At 37.3% G+C, this 26045-nt stretch overlaps 1 protein-coding gene across 1 annotated transcript in view; it reads right to left on the reverse strand.

Moving 5' to 3' along the window:
* Positions 1–26045, reverse strand: part of MMP16 (matrix metallopeptidase 16) — a 300904-nt gene that overhangs the window by 86793 nt on the left and 188066 nt on the right. The window contains exon 5 of the mRNA XM_024566530.3: positions 86–247. Coding sequence (XP_024422298.1) covers positions 86–247 — 162 coding nt within the window. The remainder of the gene's footprint in view (positions 1–85; positions 248–26045) is intronic.

Consider the following 26045-nt stretch of genomic DNA (forward strand, 5'->3'; position numbering starts at 1 on the left):
TAGAGTATCTATTTCAAAGAAGCAGTCACAGCAGGAACTCTGGACTTCTCTGTGTGGTCAACCAAACAGAAACAGTGTAGCTCACCATAGATCTTCTGGATACCCTGCAGGTCATCACTGGGCAGCTGAAAGTTGTCAGTCTCCATGTACTGGTAGAAAGGGGCCATGATAGCAGTGGGGTCATTGGAGTGTTCCAAGCCCAGAGCGTGGCCCAGCTCATGAACTGCCACGAGAAACAAGTCGTTTCCTATGTGATGAAAAGACAAAACTGGCTGAAAAAAAAATCCATTTGAGAGTTGAGATGAACAATTTGGTGTTATCAGCATTTCACCCAAGAAAAATAAGGGGAAATCGACTTCAGCTCTTGATATGATTTTATCCTTGGATTTCCTACCTGCAAAATCCAATATGTTGTTTAAAAAAGGGGTTGGAGGTGGGAAGGCGATGATCATTTCACTGAGGCCACAGAAATTTCTAAAGTGAAAGGGACGAACAAGGAATGAAAGTTGAAGAAAGAACACAGCGTCAGAAATTGCTACTACTGTAATAAAAATGTTCTTCTGATTATAAAGCATGTGATGTAAAAAAAAAACTCACTTCTATAACAATCACACTAGACATAATTCTAACAGTAACTCAGTGAAAAATAGAGGACAACTATGATCCTTACTTTAATTCAGGTTAGTTAATGTAGGTGTACAGTGACAAATCTTGTCCAGAGCAGCAGGTCTTTATATTTATAGAGCTACAATTACAACTCAGGTTATTATTTGTTATTTATTTTCCTGCTTACATTATGTTTTTAAAATTTAAAAATTCCATTACATTTAACATACGATATGATATTAGTTTCAGGTGTATAACAGAGTGACTCAATGTTTATATAACTTCCAAAATGACCACCACAGTAAGTCTAGAACCCACCTGACACCATGTATAGTTATTATAATGTTATTGACTATATTCTTTATGAGAATTTGGGTTTTTATAGGAAGGCTTTTTTTTCTTATCTAGAATGTAGCAACCATAGTAACTACATAACTAAATTTGCTCTGTAAATACAAGTTCTAATCAATTCATTGGTGATCGGAACAAAATATACTTATCTTAGACTGGCTGTTTCTCACTTAAAAAGAAGGAAAACAGCTCTCTCACCTATGGTAAATTTGCACAGTGACATCTGTTTGAATGCAAACTCTCAGAAATGCTTGATGTGACTCTCTTCAGTCAAAACCCTGTTGAAGGACCTTGAGATCTTAATTAAACACACACACACACACACACACACTGCTGATGGCCACCATGTATTGCCAACTCCATACGGGAGGGTCAGTCATGTATGTCTACTTGTGAATGCTCAGAATTCAGCTGAGGCACGTGAGCATTGAAAAGTTGAGTCTGTTACACATCTAATGATCATGTTTCTCAATCAAGAGTAGAAAATGTATGAACATAAATGTAAGGTTTTATTTTGTGAGTATGTTTAAGTAAAATTGTTTGCAACTATTTTTTAAAATAATGCACTGTGATAATTCCCTTCAGAGGGCTATTTTTATTTTTAATGTTTTTACACAAAACCAGGTACACAATCAATATTTTTCACTCTGTAGTATTCTGCATACTACAGAGGAAAGGATGAATCCCTGCAGCTGCTCCTTGGTGATATTAACATACCAAAGATGAGCCACTCAAACATTTTAGAGCCCACTTGACTCTCAAAGAATAACTGATTAAATACCTGTGTGAAACAAGTTAGGGGTATTCAAAAGAAACAGAAGTTAAAATTTCCAATCTTAAAGAGCCTATCTTCTCCTGTTACAAAATCACTTGAAAGTGAAAATCAGGATAGGCAAAGTGAAATATCTTATGTGTTAATTTTAATAACAAAAATTAACTACATTTACTAAGAGTTTACTAATTCTTTTCTGGGCACTTTGAATAGTTTACCTGCATTTTCTTACTTAATTCTCACAGCAATCTTATGAGTCAGTCACTATTATCATGTCCATCTTAAAACTGAGGACAAAAAGGCACAAAGACATTAAGTACCATTTGCAAAGTCACACAGTAGGTAAGGTATAGCTGGAATTTAAACTTCTCAGTTTGATTCCAGAGATCATCCTTGTCATTACTATAGTAAATCACAGCACAACTATTAAAAGTATTGTGATGCACAACAGATTCTACATTGTAGCCCTGTGAAAGTTTCACTCATTCCATAGTCCATCCCTGCCATTGCCTTTTATTGCATGCCTACTATATACACTGGTGTAGACTCTGATTATATGGTAGAGAACAAACCATACAATTTCTAATGGGGGAGACTGGAAAGAAACAAGAGAAAAAAGTAAAAATAGGATGTTACACAGTAATAAACTATAAGGGGAAATAAATCAGAGAAAGGGTGAGGTCGGAGAGGACATGGAGCTATGAACATGCATGGACCTTAGACAATTATGATGGGAGAAGCTTCTAGTCTGACCAAGGTGGAGTCACTGAAAGCTTTTGAGAAGAGCAAGGACACATTCTGATTTACATTTTACCAGGACTCTGATGATTAAGCCTGACAATCAGGAGCAAGGAAGCAGTGTGCATCAACTTGTAAAGTTAGTGCCAAGATCCTAGTGACCCAGACCAATGCGAGAGTGATGGAGGCAGAGAGAAGCAGTGAAATTCTTGATGTATTTAGAAAGAAGGGTGACTGGGCTGTTTATAGGACAAGATGCAAGGTGTGAGGAAAGAAAAAGATAAAATACAATACCATATTTTCAGACCCCAGCAACTAGAAAAATTGAAGTGCCATTCACTGAAATGGAGAAAGCCCTAGGAAATTTTGTTTGTTTGTTTGTTTGTTTGTTCTTGGTGGAGGTGAGAGGTGGGAAGCATCACCAGAAGATCATTCTTGAGTGTTCAGTTATGTATGCTTTTTATTTCATTTTTTAATTTATTTTTAAATAGTTTATTTTTTATTTTTATTTTTATTTTTTAGAAAGAATGGAAGAGAAGGAGGTAGAGAGGGAGAGAAACATCAATTTGAAAGACAGACATTGATTGGTTGCCTCTGGTACATGCCCTGATAGGGGACCGAACCTGAAACCTAGGCATGTGCCCTTACTAGGAATTGAACCAGTGACCTTTCGTTTTCCTAGATGATGCCAGCCACGGCAGAGATGCTTTTTAAATATTTGCTGGAGATTCAAATCCATCTACTAATTCCACATATGCACATGTAGGATAAAAGTATACATTCAAGATGGAGAGCGTAAACAAGACACACTGGCTTCATTTAGAAGCATGGAAGGAGGGTAACATATAAGAACAGAGATTCTGGTCAATGGTAGAAGTCCTGTTGGATGATTGAGAAGGACTCTTCTGAAGGCTTTAATTTGCTTAGTGATGTAGGAAATTCATCAAGTGAAAGAATACTGGAGGAAAAAGGTGAGAGAAGATACTATGACATATTTAAATAGGGAAGATGCATAGAGAAGTCACCAGAGACACATAAAAGAATTGTCAGCAGCATTAATGACCATGAATTGAAAGGGAGATGATTTCACTGTACAGAGTGTCGTTCTTCTCCAGCCTTATTCAGCTGTATGTATGTGGCACTGATGACCTCACCAGTTTTGGTATCATCAAGGTGAATGTGAAAAGCAGAGAGAAAAACAAAGAAGCCGTGGATGTGTATAAGGGTATACTCTCCATGGTATTTATGTCACATAAGGAAGGCAGCAATGACATTGGATGAGAAAGAACTGTGACAAGATAAGGTAGTAAAGTTAATTTAAGATCAACTCTTACATTATAATGTGGTCAAAGGATATTTGGAGTCATAGTGTAAATGGGAGTGAGCTGGAAATATACTCAGTGGTAGTCACAGTAGAGATTAGAAACTAAGATTCGTTAGAACAATGTGAAAGATAAACTCCATGGTAGTAAGTCTCTAGATTAGAACAGGATACCAACTCATTGGAAAGGAGATCCAATAACTGAGAGGTCAGAACACTGAAAAAATTATCTGCATGCCCACTGAGATCACCAAGAATTAAATAAGAGTAGCATTGAAGGGACTGGGGTCCAATCAGGAGATGAAATCAACAAGGAATAGGGAGAGTGACATGACTGTGAATAAATGACTACAGCAGTAATACAGTGGATGGAATAGTCTGACAAAATCACAGTCTAAGTTTGGAGTCTCTAATAAGTAGTGTGGGACAATGACCCGAAGTGGCACTAACAAGAAAAAAAGAAGGCATGCCCCATTATGCCCCATTATGCCAGACCTGTGGTAGAAGAAATATGAAAGAGAAAATAGCCACCATTTTGAAGAAATGTAAGGGAGATAGTATTATAATCAACAGAAATACCAATTTTAGTTACAAAAGGAATCTAAAGTGAATATTCTCAAAATAAACTGTTCATTAAGGAGATTTGCTGGTGATTGACCTGGCACTTGTCTAGAGCAAACAGTTTTAGCAGCAGGGAAGAGAAGGAAATGGAGGCAGAGATGACAAGGTACAAGTCATATGGGACTTAGAGTCCCAGGGTTGGTGTGCCCTGTGCTTCCTAGGGTGACAAGTTGGACCCCCATAATCCCAACATTCCATGTAGATCATTATCACCTAAAGAATATCCTTAAAGGACTCAAACAACTTGATTTAAGGTTGTTTTTTCATTGCTTACAAAATAATCCCACATTCCTCAGCCAGGTAACAAAGACCCTTCATCCAGACATCCCCATCTTTCCTTTCCAATGTCACCCTCCATTTCTTTCCCTTGACCTTGTCTCCAGTAACAAAACTATATATTTCTTTAGTCCTTAAGCACTCTGATGAGCTGTCTTATTTCTGGAATTGCCCTCTCTTCTATGGAGTAGATGACGTGACTGCTGCAACTTCACCATTGCTGTGAAGTCTCCCCAGGGAGTGTTGTGACCATGTGTGTTCTCTTTAGGCCCTCACAGCTCCTGGGGCAGCCCATTATCATAACACTTAGTAGCACTAATTGTCATCTTTTGGCAAATCTTCCCAATATATTTTGAATTCTTTAAAGAATGAATTTTTGCATTATTATTCTAAGATAGCATCCACAGTTCAGAGACATTGTTTGGCACAGAATGGGTGTTAAACTTCCAATGAGTTGAATGAATGGATCAGTTTTCAGGAGGTGAAGTACTCATCTGAACTTAGGTAGTAAAGGATAGAATGTAATTTTCACTTAAATATGTTTAAGGATTTTCACCCCCCACCCAGCTTTATTGAGGTATAATTAACAAATAAAATTTTAAGATATTAAAAATGCACATCATAGTGATTTAATATATGTAAAATTTTTAAAAGATTCCCTTCACTGATTTAATTAACACATCCATCACCTCACATATTCACTTTTGGTGAGAACATTTCCTTTCTTTTCTTACCAAATTTCAATTACACAACACAGTGTTGTCAGTTACAGTCACCACATTATACATCAAATCCTCAGGCATTATTCGTCTTGTAGCTGAATGAATGTTTGTACCTTTGCCAACCTCTTCCTCCTACCCCTACCCATGATTTTGTTTCTGACTATCATGCAAAGCACTGCAATGGAAGAAGAGATGAAATCAGAGACCTAGGAGGCTGCTACTCTGACAAGGTTTCAGACAACAGAACTGCCCCAAAAATGTTGTAAGTACTTTTGGTTGTGGGTAACTGAAGGGGACATGGTCAAGAGGAAATGCCTGGAAGATGAAGAAAGAGTGTGATTGTATCGACTATTGTGGGGGAAGAATTATAATGCTCCCGGTGGTCAGAGGTCAGACTGGAACATGAAAAGGCACAGGACTGTAGTTACTGGAAACAGGAAATGTTTTTCTAAAGATGCTACGTTGAGTAAGTAAACAATGGAACAGGGCTATTGAGGATAATATTGGGAGCCTGACCTAGTCACAAGCAGAAATACAAACAGAAGGAAGGAGGGGGTACTTACGAAGAGGTGGGGAATGAGTAGTGTTTGCATGTGTGGAAAATTGGGAGCAGACATCAGGAATATGTCTCTTGGACACTTACAGGTGAGAAGGGGGTGAGAAGAAAAGGAGCCACCAGCATTTTTAGACATAGAAAATATAACAAAAATGGTAAAATGAACACTTTTGGGATTTCAAATCAGACACCTTTGCTAAAATACATGTCTGGTACCTCAAGACATCATCAAGAACAGAGCAGTCCACACACCCAGACCATTTGGGGAAGTGTGGCTAGAAGGTGCTCTTAATGGGCTCAAAGTCAAAGACATTTTCCACCAGGCACAGACCCAATGACCCAAAGAACATCAAGCAGCCTGAGTACTAACAACAATCAAGTTAGGGGACCCAAGCACAGATGACTTGAGGGGCCTCCAGATGACTAGAAGTGGCCAAGGTGGCAGCTGAGGTCAGGGCCAACTCAGAAAATACCTTTAAACTCTCTTGCCCTCTTTTGGCTAAACATATACAACTTCTTGGTCAGAGAGCCCCAATGTGACTTTACAGGGTATATGTCTTGTTTTTATTCTTTAAAAGGAAAAAATCCAACCTGCATTAGCTCCCTCCTTTTGTATCATGCTCTCATCCTAGAAAATACGTACACTGATCCCTGCCCCTGGATAGACAAGCAGGTATCATCATCTCCTCTTGGGTAGATAAACATGGCCTTAAGTCATCCACCAACCTTTCAGACCTTGCAGAATTAGTAAAAGCACTCCAAACCTCTCACAGGAAAATAGTCTTTTAGTCACACATAATTTTTATTTTTTGTATTACAAAAAACCAAAAAGTTAAACAAAGTAATAACAGTAAAAGTAATTTCATTTCATGTATCTGTTCTCTTCAGATCAATCAAGTGTTCCCTAAGCCCCATTTCCAAGGGTGGAGGCATTCCTTGTCTAAGGAAAAAGTGAGGTTTCACAGGAAATTAATTGATCCTTTGTGAACCCATGAATCATTGAGTTCCCCACAGCACTTTTATTGAGAAACACTGGCTTAGAGCTCCAAGTAATTATTATTCTTCAGATGATTGACAATAATATAATTAAATATAAATATATAATATAATTAAACTTCACAATAGTTTAAAAGGGTATGCTGTTAAATAAAGTACTACCCTGTGATTTGAATTCCACTAGAAACAAAAATTTCTGTATGATGGGTTTTGGACAATTAAAATGTTCCAGACCTCTTTCCTACTGATGAAAATAATAACTGTTCCTGTAACAGTATTGCTTCACAGTATTGGAGTTCTCCCTTGTCATATGCCTTGATCTTATCAGCACACATTTAACAAAGGGGTATCTGCTCCTGGTTCTTAACACTGAATCTGGACTATGTTGCATTCAATGGTATCTCTAATCCCCTTGCCTTTTTATGCTACAATACAATTTTAGGACACCAAACTGCATATAATGAATGATACTGCATTTTAAATAATTTTCTTGTCATAATTACATTTACATTTTATTCTCAGCTCCTTTGCCTCTCCATGCATTTTGAAATGCTGTACTCTCTGAGGACAATGTAGCCTGAATGTTAAAAAATGTGGAGGGATTGAGCAAAAATGAAAAAGGACTCATGGACATGGAAAACAGTGTGGTGAGTGCTGGGAGTGATTTAGGGTACTAAATAGTAATGAAAAAGATACAATAAAGAAGTAAAATTCAGTCAAAAAATAAAAAAAATAATAAAATGACTATGCAATATTTCAAACATATAAATTGTTATAAATAATTCTAACATTTATTATCCTATAACCTTACTCAAACACTAAAATTGCACCAGTTCCACTGACTCTCTGTCTGGTTTCTTTCACCTCATACAGAGGTGAAAGAGGCTGACCCAGTCCCTCCATGGTCATTTCTAACCTGAGTTTTGAATTTCCTTGTTTACATTTTAATATTTTCTGACATTTAAAATATAAGGAAACCAAATACCCATCTGATGGGTCTTATAAAAATCAGTAAAGGTTTTTCAAAGGTATACTACTATAGAACATTTATAGTTTTTAATTCAAAAAAACACTCTAGAATAAATCAATACAATGAAAACAACTCAGGTCTACGTTAGCCATGTGATGTGGATTCCCTAGGAAAATATTTGGATAATTAAGGCCAAAGTACATGTTTGGTTCCTTTAGGCTATAGTTTGGATATGAAGTTTGTTTTTTAGTGAATTAGGCATGTCTTCACTATATTGAGAAAAATCTTTCTAAGAATACTCAAGAGTGGCTGTGGTTCATTGCCTGGCAATATTAACAAGGATGTTTTCCCCTGTCCTGCTGAGCCTGGTGAGGGGTCTGAGAACATTGCCTGTTATGTCTCATGTCATGTATTTATGGGTAGTTTGTGCTTTCCCTGAGCAGCTCCAGTGGATGGTTAAGAGGATTCTAGAAACCAACCTCCCTTCCTTGCATCTGGGACAAAAAAGTCCATTTTTGTGACTGCTTACACAAAAGCAATCACATAATAAATTGATTTAAATCACATCTTCTATGTGTGAACTGAGATTCCTATATTATCCTGCCATAACACTAAGCACACCTGCTATAGCAAGCCTTGTACCATGAACTACCATTTTCAGACCTGCAGCCATTTGACGTATATTCATTAAACAATTACTAATTATATACTGTGTGCAAGGAACTATTCCCAGAATTATTAAACTATTGATAAATAATTGTACCTGATCTGTAGTACATTTTTCCCTTTTGTGCCAGACAACAGGAACGGCCAGGGTTTCTAAAGATAAATTACCCACAACCTTCATTTTTAATTGAGGAACTGAGGGGTTAGCCCAGAGATTCTGAGCTCTTTGGGGTTCACCAGCACCTCAGAGACTTGAGCATCAGTGACTTAGAGAAACTGTGGAACTTCTCCCCGAAAATAAATGCATCAATAGAGTATGACACATGAGTTTGCCATCAGTTTAATTAATCTTAAATTCTTTAAGACAAGCCAGGTGTAAAATCCTAACGCAACTGTTGTCTGTATGAAATTTAGTAAATTACCAACCTCTCTGTGACTCAGTTCCTATATTTGTAAAGTGGGTAGTTGGTGGGTTAAATAACACCATGCATATAAAATATTTTGCACAGTACCTAGAACACAGTTTAGTTCTTAATGAGTGGTAGTCAATAATCCGTATACTCTTGTTACTACTGCAAACTTCTCAGTTAGATACTAAATCCTCACTTTACATGAAAAGAAACTGAAGCTTCATACATTGGATCACCAAAATCCAAAAACCTATTTAGTATAAGGACAGAATTTAAAGATAAGTTTTATCTTCACCCACAAAAGTGACCAGTGGTTGCACGTGGTCTTGATCTAAGAATGTTGTGTGAGTGACACAGTTGGGAACAGTGTTAACATCAGGTTTGGGAGAGCTCTGAACGTCAGGTTGAAGAGTATGATAGTTATGAGGCAACAGAGTATTATGAGGGTTTATTATCAAAATGATGCTGCTGTGGGGTGATTTGACATCAGTGTGTAGGTATGATCAGAGTGAGGACAAGGCTGAAGGAAGAAAGTAGAGATGCCTTCCATAGTCAATACTATTAGGTGACGAGGACCTAACTAAGGCAGTGATGAAGAGAATAGAAAACAGGAGTCCCTGAAATTGACAGGAGTATACTGGAGTAAAAGATAATTTAAATAATTTTCTGAATTGTGCTACTTGCTGTTTTAAGTTAGAGTTGATCATAAGCCCTTAACCACCAAAATCCATGCAAAAATTGCTTCATGTTTCAGTATTATTTTTGCTAAAGACATCAAAGTGGAACATAGAATCTGATTTTAAATTTCAAAGTATACTACATGGTTATGATTTTAAAGGTTGTCCATGTAAGACTCTTACATAAATATTTCACATTATTTTCCTGGCATTCAGCTGCAAGTTTTGAGTTTACCTGGTAATGAATAATTAGCAACTGGCTACATTCATGAATCATTTCTTCATGGATGGTCAATGGCCCTGCTCCATGTGTCCCATCCCCAGTCTAGACTCATGGGGTGAGGATATCTTATATATTTATATTTCCTGACACCCTAAGTTCTGGGCCCCATTACAAATCCTTCATTTGGGAGCCCCTGGCTGTACCCCATTACAATATGAGCTGATCCCAGAGCAGATGTGCTTCAAGGCTCCCTGTGGTGCCACAGACATGGCTCTGCCAATCTCCAGGGCTGGCACTCCTCAGTCGGATAGGCTGGCACTTTTCAAGGGCATTGGTCTTTACATGATGACCAGAGACAGTGGACAAAGGCAGGGCCCTCAATAGTGCCTTCACAGCTGTCAGTTCCAGGTTGGCTTCTATTGCACAGTGCACAGAAATGCATGTTTCCTACCTGCCTGTCTACCCAAACCCTCAGACAGTTGGAATCCAGTACAGGCTTGCAAATAAGAATAACTGACTAAATAATCCATACTTTTTTCATAAATTTCTGCTTTGTTAGCCTAAATGTTTGGGCACCAGATATGTTTTACACTTTATATTGGAGGACTCCCTAACACCCTAACTTATTAAACCAATCATGAGCATATATTCCCAGAAGAGTGTTGGGATGAAGAAGCAAGTAGCCTAGGAATTGGGATGGGGGTCAGCTCTTTGCACACCTGCCTGGAAATGTCCATGTATGGAAGCAACTGAGCTAAGTTCAAATACAGCTGCTGGTTTTCTGAGATGTAGAGCTAAGTAAAGAATTATAGAATTTAAAAGTTGGGAGAGGAGCCCGATGTGGCTCAGTTGGTTGCACATTGCTTTTCTGCAAAGCAAAATTTTACCAGTTTGATTCCAGGTCAGCTCCCTCTCTCTAAAAAAAAAAAACAATAAATAAAATTATTAAAAAGAAGTTGGAGGAGGATACAATTCTAGTTGTTGTCTGAATTTTGCTTTTTCTAGTTCATTGCCACCTGATAATTCATTTTAGTGATGTTTATAGGCCTGACCATCTTGGTATGGATATTTTTTCATTTTCAGAAAAGAAGAGCAAGACCAAAAATATAAAAACAATCCCATTATTGAGTTAGAGTTGATCATAACACCTTAACCACTATTTCATTAACAAATTATAAACAAGTTTGTTTTCATAAAACTTTTGTATTTAAATGAAACACCAGCAAATATATGGTAAAGAAGCCATACTGACTTAGCAACTCATTAAGATCTGATGTATTCTCTGTTTTCCTGATGGAAGCATTTCCCCAGTAAGACCTGTTTTGTTGAACAAGTGAGTTTGTTAAAAATATTAACTTTTAAAAGGAACTTTTCATTATTGTTTTTTCTCTAAAGCAATCCCTAATTACTCACCCCCAGCCTGCAATTTTTTTCATGAAGATAATCAACAGTGAAACCAGAACAAAATGAAAAAACAAATACAAACTTTAACCATAAACATGTATTTTTACAGCAGACCACCTGCCATATACTATATATGTATATACTATTTGTATCTATTTATGTCAATAAGAGTCAAATGTCTTTGACTTTCTGCACTTCTCATTTTAGAACATTGACTTGAGTTCATATTTCTATTCTAAGTGTGCTAAAATAAATATTAATTTTTATTTGAGCAATAAATTACCCTTCATGTGTAAAAAAAATAAAATGTAGAATACAACTTCAGCAATTATCTGTGCAATCCACAATAATGAGTGTTGGGGAACTGGTTGATCAGAAACATTTTAAACAAGTAGTGGACTAAAATATATACATTGATGTTGCACATATAAACAAATCAGAAGATTCATGCTTGGCCAGGGTTCACATAGCAAATTTAGAAATGTATTTCTGGATCTTGCAAAAGGATCTGATTCACCTACATGTCTTCCTTATCCACCCTCTCTAGGTTTTCTGTTAGGATGGCAAAGCCAAACTGGATGATGAGAATGAGAGCAAAAAGAAGAGAACATTTCATTTTTCTTTAAATAATAGAAATGCTTTTATTTGGCCATGATTTATTCAACACATTCTGTAATTAAAACTCATGTTTAATTATTTTAGTGTAATATATGTGTAGCAGAGTAAGTTGTCTATTTTTATTTGTAAATAAATTTTTGAAAATACTGGAGTTTCAGTTCAGGGATTGGCAGAATTTTATGTTGGCAGTATGCTTATGAATTCAAATGTTATAAAGGGTGTTTTCTTTCTAGGAAACATGAACTGGAAGAAAACCATCAACTAAGTGTCTTGACAAATTAGTGTGTGTGTGTGCATGTGCTGCAAATAAAGCAATGAATAAAGCAACTATGTTTCATAATTTTTACAGATTCTTCAAAAATAAATTCCTATAGTGACTTCAATGTAGTTTGGCAATTCCTTCTGGGAGAAAGAAAGACATAAAAGTTATTAGAAATGCTTTAAAAAAGAGCAAGGCATGCAAATTCCTGATTCTGAGATTTCTTTTACTACTACTTATCTTTTAATTACAAAAGGCCTGAGTAACTGAGAAGTTACTCCTTTTTTAAGAGGGAATAGAAATGAACACCCACGAGGTACCCACCTGACCCAGAAGTTAATTCTCATAATCATCCCTTTAGGTGGCGTGGTTACCTCCAAATAGCAGACAAAGAAACAAAGGTTTAGAGTAAGTAACTTAAGAGCTGGTAAATGCCACAGGCAAGTCAGTATCCAGATCTGTCTGAAGCCAAAATTTCCTCTGTGCTGAACACAACTTTCCATGAACTTACTACCCCTCACCCCCGTGAACTTGCTACACACACAAACTTGTCTCAGGTAAACTTCATCACCCAAACCAAGGTAGAGGATGTTAACATGATCTTATGACACAGATGAAAAAGAAAAAAAACTACAATGCTGACCAAACGGATTATCATGCCCTTTAATGTTTGCTCAGAAGCAGTTAGTTTCCATGAGCTTTCATGACATGCACTAAGATTTTACTGTCCACTGCATGAACAACCAGGAACATAGAAACCAGAGACACAGAAGCCTACCAGGAACCTAATCACACTCTACCCAAGGACTGCTACTGTCCTGGATCATATGAAGAGGTCTGAACTCAACATTAGTACCATGACAGTACCTCATTGCTCACTGGGTTTGTACTAACTACAGTGTGAATTACCCGTTAAAAATTGCCCTCCATAATCAGGTTCAATCTTCCTCATCCAACTCATCAACCACTGTTCCTCAACACAGCTAATTCTTTATATCCCCCACACACTGTGTGAACTTGTGCACACTCGCTTTCTTCATGTAATCCCCATACATGCAAATGCTATGAAGCACTTATTCCTCTTCTCTAACTGTTTACAGGTGTGCCTGCTTTGTTGTGATCAAACAGTCTTCCTCAGTCAACATTAGGAAAGGAGAATTGAAATGTTAGGAGTGACCCCATCTATTCTATTACATCACTTACTGCTGTGGGAACACCTTCAGAGGGAGAACTTCCCTCTGAAGCACCCAGACTGGTGCTTTCACATACTCCCTCTGGTGCCTTCTACTCTGCTTTTTAGTTATCTGAACAGCAAACTGATATTTGCCAAAACCTACTTTTATCTGTAGACAGAGATTCTGTGCATGCATTCCCTGAAATCAGTAATACATCCTTAGTTTTTTTTAAGTAGAAAATTAAATATTTTAGGTACATAAGAGTAAGTTTTAATACTTGAAAGCCTTAAGATATGATTGTTTGTAGTTGTTCTTTGTAAATAACTTCAAGAGTGAAGTTTTAGTTATTTGCTGCTATAGGGGAGCTGTGCTTTGATGTCTCTTGTGAGGCTGAGAGGACATGTAGGCTGCATTTGTTTTGGTTTTTTTTTTTTTTTTTTTTTTTTTTTTGAGATCTAACTAAGACAACAGGCTCTGAAGTGGCTCATTTGGTTATTGGTGGAGGTCCATCCCTGCCTGTGTCTCTCCATCTTCAGCTGCACTCTCCATGTGACTTGGCTTCTAAAGCACATAGTGATTGGACTATAAAGTCATACATCTAGAAGAAGAAGAAGAAAGAAGAAGGAGGAGGAGGAGGAGAAAGAAGAAAGAAGGATGGCAGAGAGAGAGATCATGAGTTATGTTCTTTGTATGACCTAACATCACCACCACATTCTACTCACCAACAAAGCCCACATTCACTGGGAGAGGAATTATACTGCAGGTTGCAAAGGTACAGTGTCACAGAATATGTGGATATTCTTTAAAAGCACCAAAACAGAGACATGTGCTGTAGTTCATCTCACACTTTAATTTACTCAATTATGGAAACTGGTTGATAAAATTAATCTGTTTCTACTTACTATGAATATAAATCTACTGAATTAATTTTTAAAGACACTGAATACATAACTAAGTTCTTTTTAATTTTTAATATATTTTTTCAAAAGTCTTAATAACTTTATTGAGTGCATTTCATAACATTTTGATGAGAAACCACTGTTGACCACAAGAATGGAGAAAAACAATTATTTCACATCAAAAACTTTAAAAAAGAAAATGGATGCTAAGACACATTTTGTGTTTGAGGAAATTAAGGAACACATTTGGCATACTTTAATGCAAATTTAAGGGAAAAATTTAAACTCTGAAAAGACAAAATGATGGATGTACAATTTGAAAACTCATCAAAGTTAAAATATGTAGTGGCCTCTATGGAGAGACGCCCGGGTGAAGCTACAGTGCGTCGGAACCTCTCACCCAGTAAAGCTTCATTTGTCCCAACCTCAATAGTGCTGAGGTTGAGAAACCCTGTTCTAGACAAGTGCATCCTACTAATTTCATACAATTATTATTTCCATACAGTTTTTGCTTTTATATTCTGCTCTTCCTATTTCTCTCAGTCAAAATAATACTTTTCCTTCAATTCGTAATCTGCATGTTTTGGGAGGGGAATGAAAAATTCAATGTGAGTGGTAACATTTTATTAAGATCAAAATTATTTTGGTCTTTTTTTTTGCAAGATATAAATTTTTTAAATTTTATTGTTGTTCAAGTACAGTTCTCTGACTTTTCCCTGCACCCAGCCTAAACCGCAGCCCTTCCCAACTCCATCCCATTTCCACATGCCCCCCGCCCATTATTGTCCATGTGTCCCTTATAATTGTACCTACAAATCCTTCACCCTTTTCCCCTAAAATTCCCTCCCCTCTCCCATCTCCCCTCAGGTCACTGTCAGCCTGTTCTCAATTCCAGTGTCTTTGGTTATATTTTGCTTGTTTATTTGTTTTGTTGATTAGGTTCCTGTTAAAGGTGAGATCATATGGTATCTGTGTTTCGCCACCTGGCTTGTTTCGCTTAGCATAATGCTTTCCAGTTCGATCCATGCTGTCACAAAGGGTAGGAGCTCCTTCTTTCTTTCTGCTGCATAGAATTCCATTGTGTAAATGTACCATTGTTTTTTGATCTATTCATTTACTGATCGGCACCTAGGTTGCTTCCAGCACTTAGCTACTGTAAATTGTGCTGCTATGAACATTGGAGTGCATAGGTTCTTTTGGATTGGTGTTTCAAGGTTCTTAGCATATAATCCTAGCAGTGGAATTGCTGTGTCAAAAGGCAGATCCATTTTTAGTTTTCTGAGGAAATTCCATAGTGTTTTTCATAGTGGTTGCAAGAGTCTGCAATCCCACCAACAGTGCACTAGGGTTCCCTTTTCTCCATAACCTCTATAATACTTGTTGTTTGTTGCTTTGTTTATGATGGCCATTCTGAGTGGTGTGAGATGATATCTCATTGTGGTTTTAATTTGCATCTCTCTGATAGCTAGTGATACTGAATATCTTTTCATATGCCTATGGAGCCTCTGTATGTCCTCCTTGGAGAAGTGTCTGTTCAAGTCCCTGGCCCATTTTTTAATTGTGTTACTTGGCTTCTTAGAGAGGAGTTATGTGAGTTCTTTATATATTTTGGAGATTAAACCCTTGTCTGAGGTGTCACTGGCAAGTATGTTTTGTCATACAGTTGGTTCTCTTTTTATTTTAATACTATTTTCTTTAGCCATACAGAAGCTTTAGTTTTGATTAGATCCCATTTGTTTATTCTTTCCTTCATGTTCCTTGCTGTAAGGGACATATCAATGAAAATACTGCTCCACGAAATATCTGAGATTTTCCTGCGTATGTTCACCTCTAGAACTTTAATGGAGTCACAACTTATATTTCAGTCTTTTATCCATGTTGAATTTATTTTTGTGTATGGTTTAAGTTGCTGATAGAGTTTTATTTTTTGGCATGTACATATCCAGCTCTCCCAACACCACTTGTTGAAGAAGCTATTTTTACTCCATTTTATACTGCTGGCCACTTTGTCAAAAATTAATTGACCATAGAGACTTGAGTTTATTTCTGGGCTCTCGACTCTGTTTGATTGGTCTATCTGTCTCTTTTTATGCCAGTATGAGGCTGTTTTTTTTTTTAGTTTTAATTTTTTATTATTATTCAATTACATTTGTGTGCCTTTTCTCCCCATCCATCCACCCCACCCCACCTGAACCCACCTCCCTCCCCCACCTCCACCATCCCCCTTGATTTTGTCCATGTGTCCTTTATAGTAGTTCCTGTAATCCCCTCTCCTCACTGTCCCCTCCCCCCTCCCCCTTGCCCATAGTTAGATTGTTCTTAACTTCAATGTCTCTGGTTATATTTTGTTTGCTTTTTTCTTCCATTGATTATGTTCCAGTTAAAGGTGAGATCATATGGTATTTGTCCCTCACCACCTGGCTTATTTCACTTAGCATAATGCTCTCCAGTTCCATCCATGCTGTTGCAAAGGGTATAAGCTCCTTCTTTCTCTCTTCAGCGTAGAATTCCATTGTGTAAATATGCCATAGTTTTTGGATCCACTCATTTGCTGATGGGCACTTAGGTTGCTTCCAGTACTTGGCTATTGTAAATTGTGCTGCTATGAACATTGGGGTGCACAGGTTCCTTTGGATTGGTGTTTCAGGGTTCTTAGGGTATAATCCCAGCAGCAGAATTGCTGGGTCAAAGGGCAGCTCCATTTTTAGTTTTCTGAGGAAATTCCATACTGTTTTCCACAGTGGCCTCACCAGTCTGCATTCCCACCAACAGTGCACTAGGGTTCCCTTTCTCCGCATCCTCTCCAACATTTGTTTGTGTATTTGTTTATGTTGGCCACTCTGACTGGTGTGAGATGGTACCTCATTGTGGTTTTAATTTGCATCTCTCTGATGACTAGTGATGGTGAGCATCTTTTCAGTATGAGGCTGTTTTGATTACAGTGGTCTTGTAATACACTTTGATATCAGGTATTGTGATCCCTCCTACTTTGCTCTTCTTTCTCAAAATTGAAGCAGCTATTCAGGGTCATTTATGGTTCCATATAAATTTTTGAAGTGTTTATTCTATGACTGAGAAATACGTCATGGGTACTTTAATAGGTATTGCATTGAGTCTATAAATTGCTTTGGGTAGTATGGACATTTTGATGATGTTAATTCTTCCAATCCATGTGCATGGTACATATTTCCCTTTGCGTCTTCCTTTATTTCTTTCTTCACTTGTGTAGTTTTCTACATAAAGGTCTTTTACATCCTTGGTTAGTTTTATTCCTAGGAGCTTTATTTTTCTTTTTGCTGTATCAAAGGGGATTTTTTCCTGATATCTGCTTCTGATGTTTCATTGTTGGTATACAAAAATGTCTTTGATATCTGTATATTGACTCTGTATCCTGATGTTTTGTCAAATTCATTTATTAGGTGGAGCAGGTTTTTGGCAGAGACTACAGGATTGTCAGTGTACACTATCATGTTATCTGCAAACAATGACAGTTTTCTCTCCTGCTTTCCAATTGGATGACTTTTATTTCCTTTTCTTTTCTGAGTGCTGTGGCTAACACTTCCAATACTATGTTGAATGGATGTGGTGAGTACCATTGTCCTGTTCCTTATTTTAGTGGGAAGGATTTTAGTTTTTGCCCATTGAGTATGATATCGGCTGTAGGTCTCTCATACATGGCCTTTATTATGTTGAGGAATGCTCCATTCCCACTTTGCTGAGTGTTTTTATCACAAATGAGTGCTGTACCTTATCAAATGCTTGTTCTCCATCTATTGACATGATCATGTGATTTATGTCTTTGCTGCTGTTTATGTGATGTATTACGTTTCCTATTTGTGAATATTGTACCATCCTTGCATCCCTGGGGTGAATCCCACGTGGTCATGGTTTATGATCTTTTTTAGGTATTGCTGGATGTGGTTTGTCAATATTTTGTTGAAGATTTTAGCGTCTCTGTTCATTAGCAATATTGGCCTGATATTTTCTTTCTTTTTTGTGTCTTTATCTGGTTTTGGGATTAGGATTATGCTGACTTCATAAAAATAGTTTGGGAATCTTCCAACATTTTGGATTTTTTTGGAATAGTCTGTAAAGGATAGGGGTTAACTTTTCCTTAAATGCTTTGTAGAATTCTCCTGTGAAACCATCTGATCCAGGGCTTTTGTGTGTTGGTAATTTTTTTGATGACTGCTTCAGTTTCCTTTGCTGTTCTTGGTCTGTTCAGGTTTTCTGCTTCTTCTTCATTCAGTTTTGGAAGATTATAGTTTTCTAGAAATGTGTCCATTTCACCTATGTTTTCAAATTTCTTGGCATACAGTTCTTCGTGGTAATTTCTTACAATCCTTTGCATTTCTGTGGTATCAGTTGTAATCTCTCCTCTTTCATTTCTAATTGTGTTTATTTGGATCCTCTCTCTGTTTTTTCTTGATGAGCCTACTTAAAGGCTTGTCGATTTTGTTTATCTTTTCAAAGAACCAGCTCCTGGATTCATTGATCCTTAGAATTGTGCTTCTAGTCTCTCTGTCATTTAATTCTGCTCTGATCTTTGTTATTTCCTTCCTTCTACTTGCTCTGAGCTGTCTTTGTTGTTGTTCCTCGAGTTCTTGTAGGTGTAGGATTAGGTCGTTTGTTTGAAATGTTTTTATCTTTTTTAGATAGGCCTGTATTGCTATGAACTTCCCTCTCAGAACTGCCTTTACTGTGTCCTGTATGTTGTGAGGTCGTTGTGAGCTTGTTTTCATTTTTTTCCAGAAACTTTTTGATTTCTTCCTTAATCTCATACTTCACCCATTCATTGTTTAACAGCATGCTATTCAATCTCCATGTTTTTGAGTGTTTGGGGTATTTTTCCTTGGGGTTGGTTTCTAGTTTCAATCCCTTGTGGTCAGAGAAAATGCTTGATATAATTTCCACATTATTGAATTTCTTGAGGCTTGTTTTGTGTCCTATCATGTGGTGTATCATTGAAAACGCTCCATGTGCATTTGAAAAGAATGTATATTTTGCTTCTTTGGGATGAAAGGCTCTTTATATATCAGTTGAGTCCATTTCATCTAGGGCATGGTTCACTGCCACTGTATCTTTGTTGATACTTTGTTTGGAAGATATGTCCATTTTTGACAGTGGGTTGTTAAAATCCCCTACTATAATTGTGTTGCTGTCAATATGTTTCTTGAAGTCCTCCAAGATTTTCCTTATGTATTTGGGTGCATATATATTTAAAATGTTTATGTCGTCTTGGTGGATTCTTTCCTTGAATATTATGAAGTAACCTCCTGGGTCTCTCTTTATGGCCCTTCTTTGGAAGTCTATTTTGTCTGATAGAGTATTGCTACTCCTGCTTTTTTTTTCCTGTACATTTGCTTGGAAAATTTGTTTCCAGCCCTTCACTTTCAGTCTGTGTAGATCTTTTGTCCTGAGGTGGGTCTCTCGTAGGCAGCACATGTGTGGGTCATATTTTCTTATCCATTCAGCTATTCTATGTCTTTTGATTGAAGCATTTAATCCATTTACGTTGAAGGTTATTATCAATAGGTAGTTATTTATTGCCATTTTTTCCAGCTGTTTTCCTCTCTCTTTCTCTTTTCCTTCCTTTCCCTAAAGTCCTTTAGCATCTCTTGCAGAGCTGGTTTGGTGGAAGTGTATTCTTTTAGACTTCTTTTGTCTGGGAAACTCTTTAATGACCTTCTATCTTGATTGAGAGCCTTGCTGGGTAAAGTAGTCTTGCTTGCAGGCCTCTGGTTCTCATTACTTGGAATATTTTTTGCCATTCTCTCCTGGCTTGGAGAGTTTCCATTGAGAAGTCAGCTGCTAACCTTATTGGGGCTCCCTTTTATGTTACTTCCTGTTACTCCCTTGTTGCCTTCAAGATTCTCTCTTTGTCTTGGAATTTTGTCATTTTAATTATGGTGTGCCTTGCAGTGGGCCTCTTTGGGTTCCTCTTGATTGGGATTCTTTGTGTTTCCTGGATTTGTGTGGCTTTTTCTCTCTTCAGATTAGGGAAATTTTCCATCATTACTTTTTCAAACAGGTTTTCTATCCCTTGCTCTTCTTCTTCTCCTTCTGGTATCCCTATTATATGGATATTATTACATTTCATGTTGTCCTGCATTTCCCTGAATCCCTCTTCATTCTTTCTGAGCTTCTTTTCGTTTTCTTGCTCATTCCAGGTGTTTTTTTCTATTTTGTCCTCCAGCGCGCTGATCCAATCCTCTGCTCCGTCTAGCCTTCTTTTGATTCCTTCCACTACGTTCTTCAATTCAGAAATTGTATTCTTCATTTCCTGTTAGTCCTTTTTGATAGTTTCTATTTCACTTTTCTTGTTGATATAGTTTTCAGTGAGTTCCCTGTAGTTTCTGTGAGTTGCTGCTGTAGTTTCCCTGTAGTTTTTGGTAATTCTGTGTCAGCTCATTGAGGTTCTTGATAACCATTGCTTTGAACTCAATATCTGATATTTGACTTGCCTCTATTTATTTCAGCATTCTTTCTGAGGCTTCCTCCTTTCCTTTCACTTGGGGTTTCTTTCTTTGACTCCCCATTGTTTTTCTGATTCCTCTTGTTAGCCTCTGCATCTTAAATTGATCTGTTCTGACTCCCTGGGTTTCTGGTGTGAACTTCTATGGTAGAATACCTGTGGCATTCAGTGGTGTGGTCTCCTTCATTTCTTGAGCTCGCTGGTCTTGGGCTGTCATTTGTCTTGGCTCTGTGGATGTCTTTGGGTTTTGATTGTTGTCGGGTCTTTCTTTGCTGGGATCTTCCTTCCAGCTAGTTACCTCCGGGTCACTCCATCCATCATGTCTTATATTCTGTTGTGAACGTTTGGACCAGTTGTGTTGAAGCTGATTTCTCTGTGTGTACAAGGTTTTGAGGTTTCTCTCTTGCTCTTTTTCAGTTGTTTGTTCTCGGTAATTCCTCCACTGTTTAGCTGTATTTCCAGATCAGTCCTGGATTCAGGTTACTGTGGCTTCCACTCCCCTTGTTATGTGTTGGTGGTTCCTTTGTTGTTGGGTTTCCTCTTCCAGCAGGTGTACTGGTGATCACTGTTCCCACCTTCAAGTTCTCTGGAGTAGCAAATTGAAAGTTGTCTCTGTCTCTGTTTTTAGGATGACCCCCGTTTCGGTCTAACTCTGGTCTTTTCATAGCTCCAGGTTTTATTGTCTCACCTATGGGAAAATAAGAAAAAACAAGGGAAAGAAGGAAGGAAGAAGCAATAAAAAAGGAAAGAAGGAAAGAACAGTAGAAGGAATTAAAAAAATTAAAATTAAAAAAAATAAACGAATACAAGAAGAAGGGATAAAATAGGAAAGGAAGGAAGGGAGGAAAAAGGAACAGAAAAAAAGAAAGAAGGACACAAAGGAAGAAGTAATTAAAAAAAAAAAAACCTTCTGTTGGCCTTAAACTGTTTAGGCCAGTTCTGCTGGTCTTCCTATCTTCGTCAAGCTGGGGAGGGATTGATTTTGCTTTTCTCCCTTCCTGAGCTGCACTCTTCACTGCTGTCCAGCCTCCAACCCAGTGCCCTTCTGCTCCCTGTCTAGGCCTTTAGTCCACCAATTGCACTGTCTTTGAGGTGTACCAGTTAGGGGCAACTCTCACACCACCTTCTTGCTCTTTGCTGTCCTAGATGCTAGGGACTCTCAGCACCCCTTCAGGGTAGTTCAGACCCCTACTGAGTCAAGTCTTCCTGGGGACTGCTGTCTCCCCCAGCCCTGCAGCTCTCCTCTGCTGGACTTTGTGCCTTCCTCCTAGACAGCCAGTTGGCCGTGCAGGGCTCTGTGCCCAGGGGCTAGGTGGGAGGTGTTCCATTCCTGGTGCTTCGGGTGTGGGTGCCTGCAGCAGCCGATCCACTGATCAGCTGACTGGGGGTACTGACTGGGGGCTTTGGGTGTAGGGGCACAGGAGGCCAGAGGCAGCTGTGGAGAATTCTCCAAGCAGCTGCTGAGTGCCTCTTTTTTCTCTTTTTCTTTTTGAGAAATTCCTCCTATTCAAGCCTCCTGGTCCAAACAAGCAACTGGCCTCTCATACAGCCCAGCTGGGCTCTCTCCAAAGAATCCTGCAGCATACCTGGCGGGCTCTGGGCCTGGGGCTTCAGCTGCTCTGGACCCTGCGCTGGTCCCGGGGATCTTATTGTCCTTAAGCACACTTCTTACCATCTTTTTTTTCAGTGTCCTCTACAATTTTTGGTCTCCAGTCTTTATATATGCTGGAATACCGTTGGCTGTTCACTCTGTTCCTCAGAAGATCGGCTAGGTGTTTCACCTGTTCACAAGAGGAAGTGGATTCTGCTCCCACATATCTCGCCACCATCTTCTCTCCCTATTTTGGTCTTGAAAGCACATTTATATGCCTGCATCTTTTATCAGGACTTGCTTTTTAATCTCAGAACAAATGGCATCTATCTTGTGTCTAGTCTTCTGCAATTTTCCTTATTCACTCATTTTCCTATGAATGGTCTATATTGTTGCTGGTAGCAGTAGTAACAATAGTTTCCTGGCATTGACTATTGCATGTGGTTCATAATAAACAATAGCAGACACGTAGTTGGTTCTAACTTCTTTGCTGTTGTGAATAATGCTGGTGTGAACACTCTACTGATGAACAAGAGCAAGACAATTCAGACAACCAATGAATCTAGATATGAAATTTTTGAATGATAGCAAATGTAAATGCCCAATTTTATACTAGGTTTTTGCCAAACGATGTCCCAATGGTTTGATGGATTTATACTTGTATCCATCAGGTTTAAGTGTTCTTTCTTACATTGTCACTGATGCTTGCTGTACCATTTTGGGTACATATTATAGACAACAGTCCATGGGACTTTGTTTTCAAAATATAACCAGAGACATTGAAATTAAGAACAAACTGACTGTACACAGAGGGGAGGTGGGAGGGGATATTTGAGAGATTAGGGGGAAGGGTTGTCAAGGAACAGGTATAAAGGACATTTGAACAAAGCCAAATAGGGTAGGATTGAGGGGTAGGGAGTGTGTGGGGGAAATGGGAACAACTGTACTTGAACAATAAAAATAAGAAATAAAAATAAAAAAAAAATCTCTTTTTAAAAAAGAACTTTGCTTTGGGCCCTATCTAGTATGGCTCAGTGGACTGATCACTGGCCTGCTAACTAAAAGGTCATTGGTTCGATTTCCAGTAGGGCACATGCCTGGATTTCAGGCTAGGTTCCCGGTTGGAGGCATGTAAGAGGCAACTGATTGATTCCATATCTTGCTCCCTTTCTTTCTCCCTCCTTTCTCTTCTCACTAAAAATAAATCAATAGAATCTTTTAAAAGAGAGAACTTTGCTTTGGAACTGGCAAATTCAATCTATTTTACATTCATTGAGATTACAAATCTGTTTAGAATTTTAAAATTATTTTATTCTGATTTCTTAATTTGCTGTTTTATACCATTATTTTTCTTTTCTTAAGTTTTACATTTTTTTTTTGTTTCCTTCTGCTGTTTTCTGCACCACTACATTGGAATTTATACTCCCCTCAGAACTCATTTTTTAACTGTTTATTATTAAAAATTGACCATGTCCACTTAGAAAATGTAAGATTTATTATTTAAACTTACTCTTAAACAATATAAGAATCTTAAAATAATTTAATTCTCTTCTCTCCTTCCTTAGTTTAGAAGCTATTATTGTTTAATCAGCTTCTAAGTTTTTAATTGCACAGATTATACATTATTATTTAATATATAGAGAATGTTTATTAACATCTTTAATAAAAATTCTTCCTTTCATCTAAGATTCTTCTTTTGCGACTCTTCCTTTTTATCCTGTTCTATATCTTATTAAATCTTTTATACATGTTAAACAAAAATGGTCAATTTTCTAATTTTTTATTCTTTTTTCCCTATTTTATCCTAATCCTTGAATGATAGTTTTGCTGGGTAATTCTAGTTCTTTTTTCTTAGCATTTGAAAATATCACACCGTCTTCTGATTTCTGTGTGGTTTGATAAAGTTTCTTATGTAGTTGTAGGTGAAGTGTCTTTTCTAGATGTTTTGATAACTCTTCTTTTCTCATTTTTTATCTTTCGTACCTTCAGGAGACAGCTCATCCATTCACAGGGACCCCAGGTGTCAGAGCCAACTCAAGGGGCACATTACAAGCAGAATGTGTTTATATTTATTTACAAATCTGCTTTATTAATTTTACAATGAATCAATGACCCCTTTTAAACTGCATACTGCTGTCCTAATTTAGAACAAGGCATTTTTGCTATTCTGTGTTTACTTGTTTCTGTTGCTTTAATTTTTCATCTCTTAGCTCCTTTGGGAGAACCCATAATTCATAAGCTGAGGTCATTCTCAGGTCTTCTATACATATTCTTGAACTTCACATCAGTTTATTTGTTCACACCTTCCTGAGGATGCTTATCCAGATTTTGTTCCACTTGACAGATTGTTTTTATATTAATAGTAGGTTTTCTTTTTCCACTCCACAGAAAACATTTATGGGTGTTATGTATACATATACATATATGTATGTATATATATATATATTAGAAACAATTTTGGTTTAAAATATATATTATATATATTTGGGTTTAAAAAATATATATATAATAAATATATATAATATATATTTTGGTTTGATTGACCAAATATTTTCAGTGATATACTTTTCTCGAGTCTTTAAGTAATATTCAATTTTCCTGATTCTTTAGGATCCTTTCAATGTTATCATTTTTTTTGTTGCTAACTAGGTAAACTTGGGCAACTCACCAAACTTTTTGTGCTTCAACTTCCTTGCAAAATGCAAGTAATTGTAATTTCTACTTTATAAGATTGTTGTGAACAATAAATGAGTTAAGTACATAAAATGAATTTATATAGCATGCAGGGTATATTAAATACTCAATTAAATTGGGATCCTTATACTATTTATATTTTACAGTTTTCTTCTTATGTAATTTTGAATGGAACAATGATAACCAGCAGAGATAGATTTTAAATTATCTCCTGACTTCTCTACTTTTCTCTTGCATCCTGGTCAAATAACCTTTCAATTGAAATGTGGAAAGCAGGCTGACACTCCATGATTTCAGATCCAATTCCAGTGTCAGGACCCACACGTTTGGTACAGCCTTGACTAACAAAGGTGGTATCGTACCCAAAGCCCATGGTATTGTTCTCTGAGACATTAATCAGCGACAGACTGCAGTCTCCATGGTGGATTGCAACAAGGGCTGTTTCTGTTCCTGCTCTGACATGTATCAACATGATAGGGAGAAGGAGAGTTGTGGCAACATTAAAAATAAAATTTCAAATGAGCAGAGAGTTACCAATTAAATTCCAGAAGAATTAGTAAATTGTTTTATTGTATTTAAATTGTAAGAGAATAATTAAAATGGTAGTATGCCAGGTTTGGTAATGGCATGGTTGTAATTCTTCAAAAAACACACAAAGCTAAGATAGAAATTCATTAGTCTTGAAAATTTAGGCAATAAAAATCTATGACCCCTGGCCAGTGTGGCTCAGTGGATTGAGTGACGGCCTGTGAACCAAAGTGTCACTGGTTCAGTTCACAGTCAGGGCACATGCCTGGGTTGCAGGCCAGGTCCCCAGTAGGGGGCACATGAAAGGCAACCACATATTGATGTTTTTCTCCTGCTCTCCCCTCTTCCCCCTTTCTCTAAAATATAAATAAATAAAATATTTTTAAAAAATACTAAATTATAATTTTGAACAACTGGATTTTTCAAAAATTTAAAGACATTTATCTTTTTAAAAAATTTAATCTTTATTGTATTTTTTCCATTATCACTTAGTCCCC

This window comes from Desmodus rotundus, chromosome 8 (assembly GCF_022682495.2).
Source record: "Desmodus rotundus isolate HL8 chromosome 8, HLdesRot8A.1, whole genome shotgun sequence".
Taxonomy (NCBI): domain Eukaryota; kingdom Metazoa; phylum Chordata; class Mammalia; order Chiroptera; family Phyllostomidae; genus Desmodus; species Desmodus rotundus.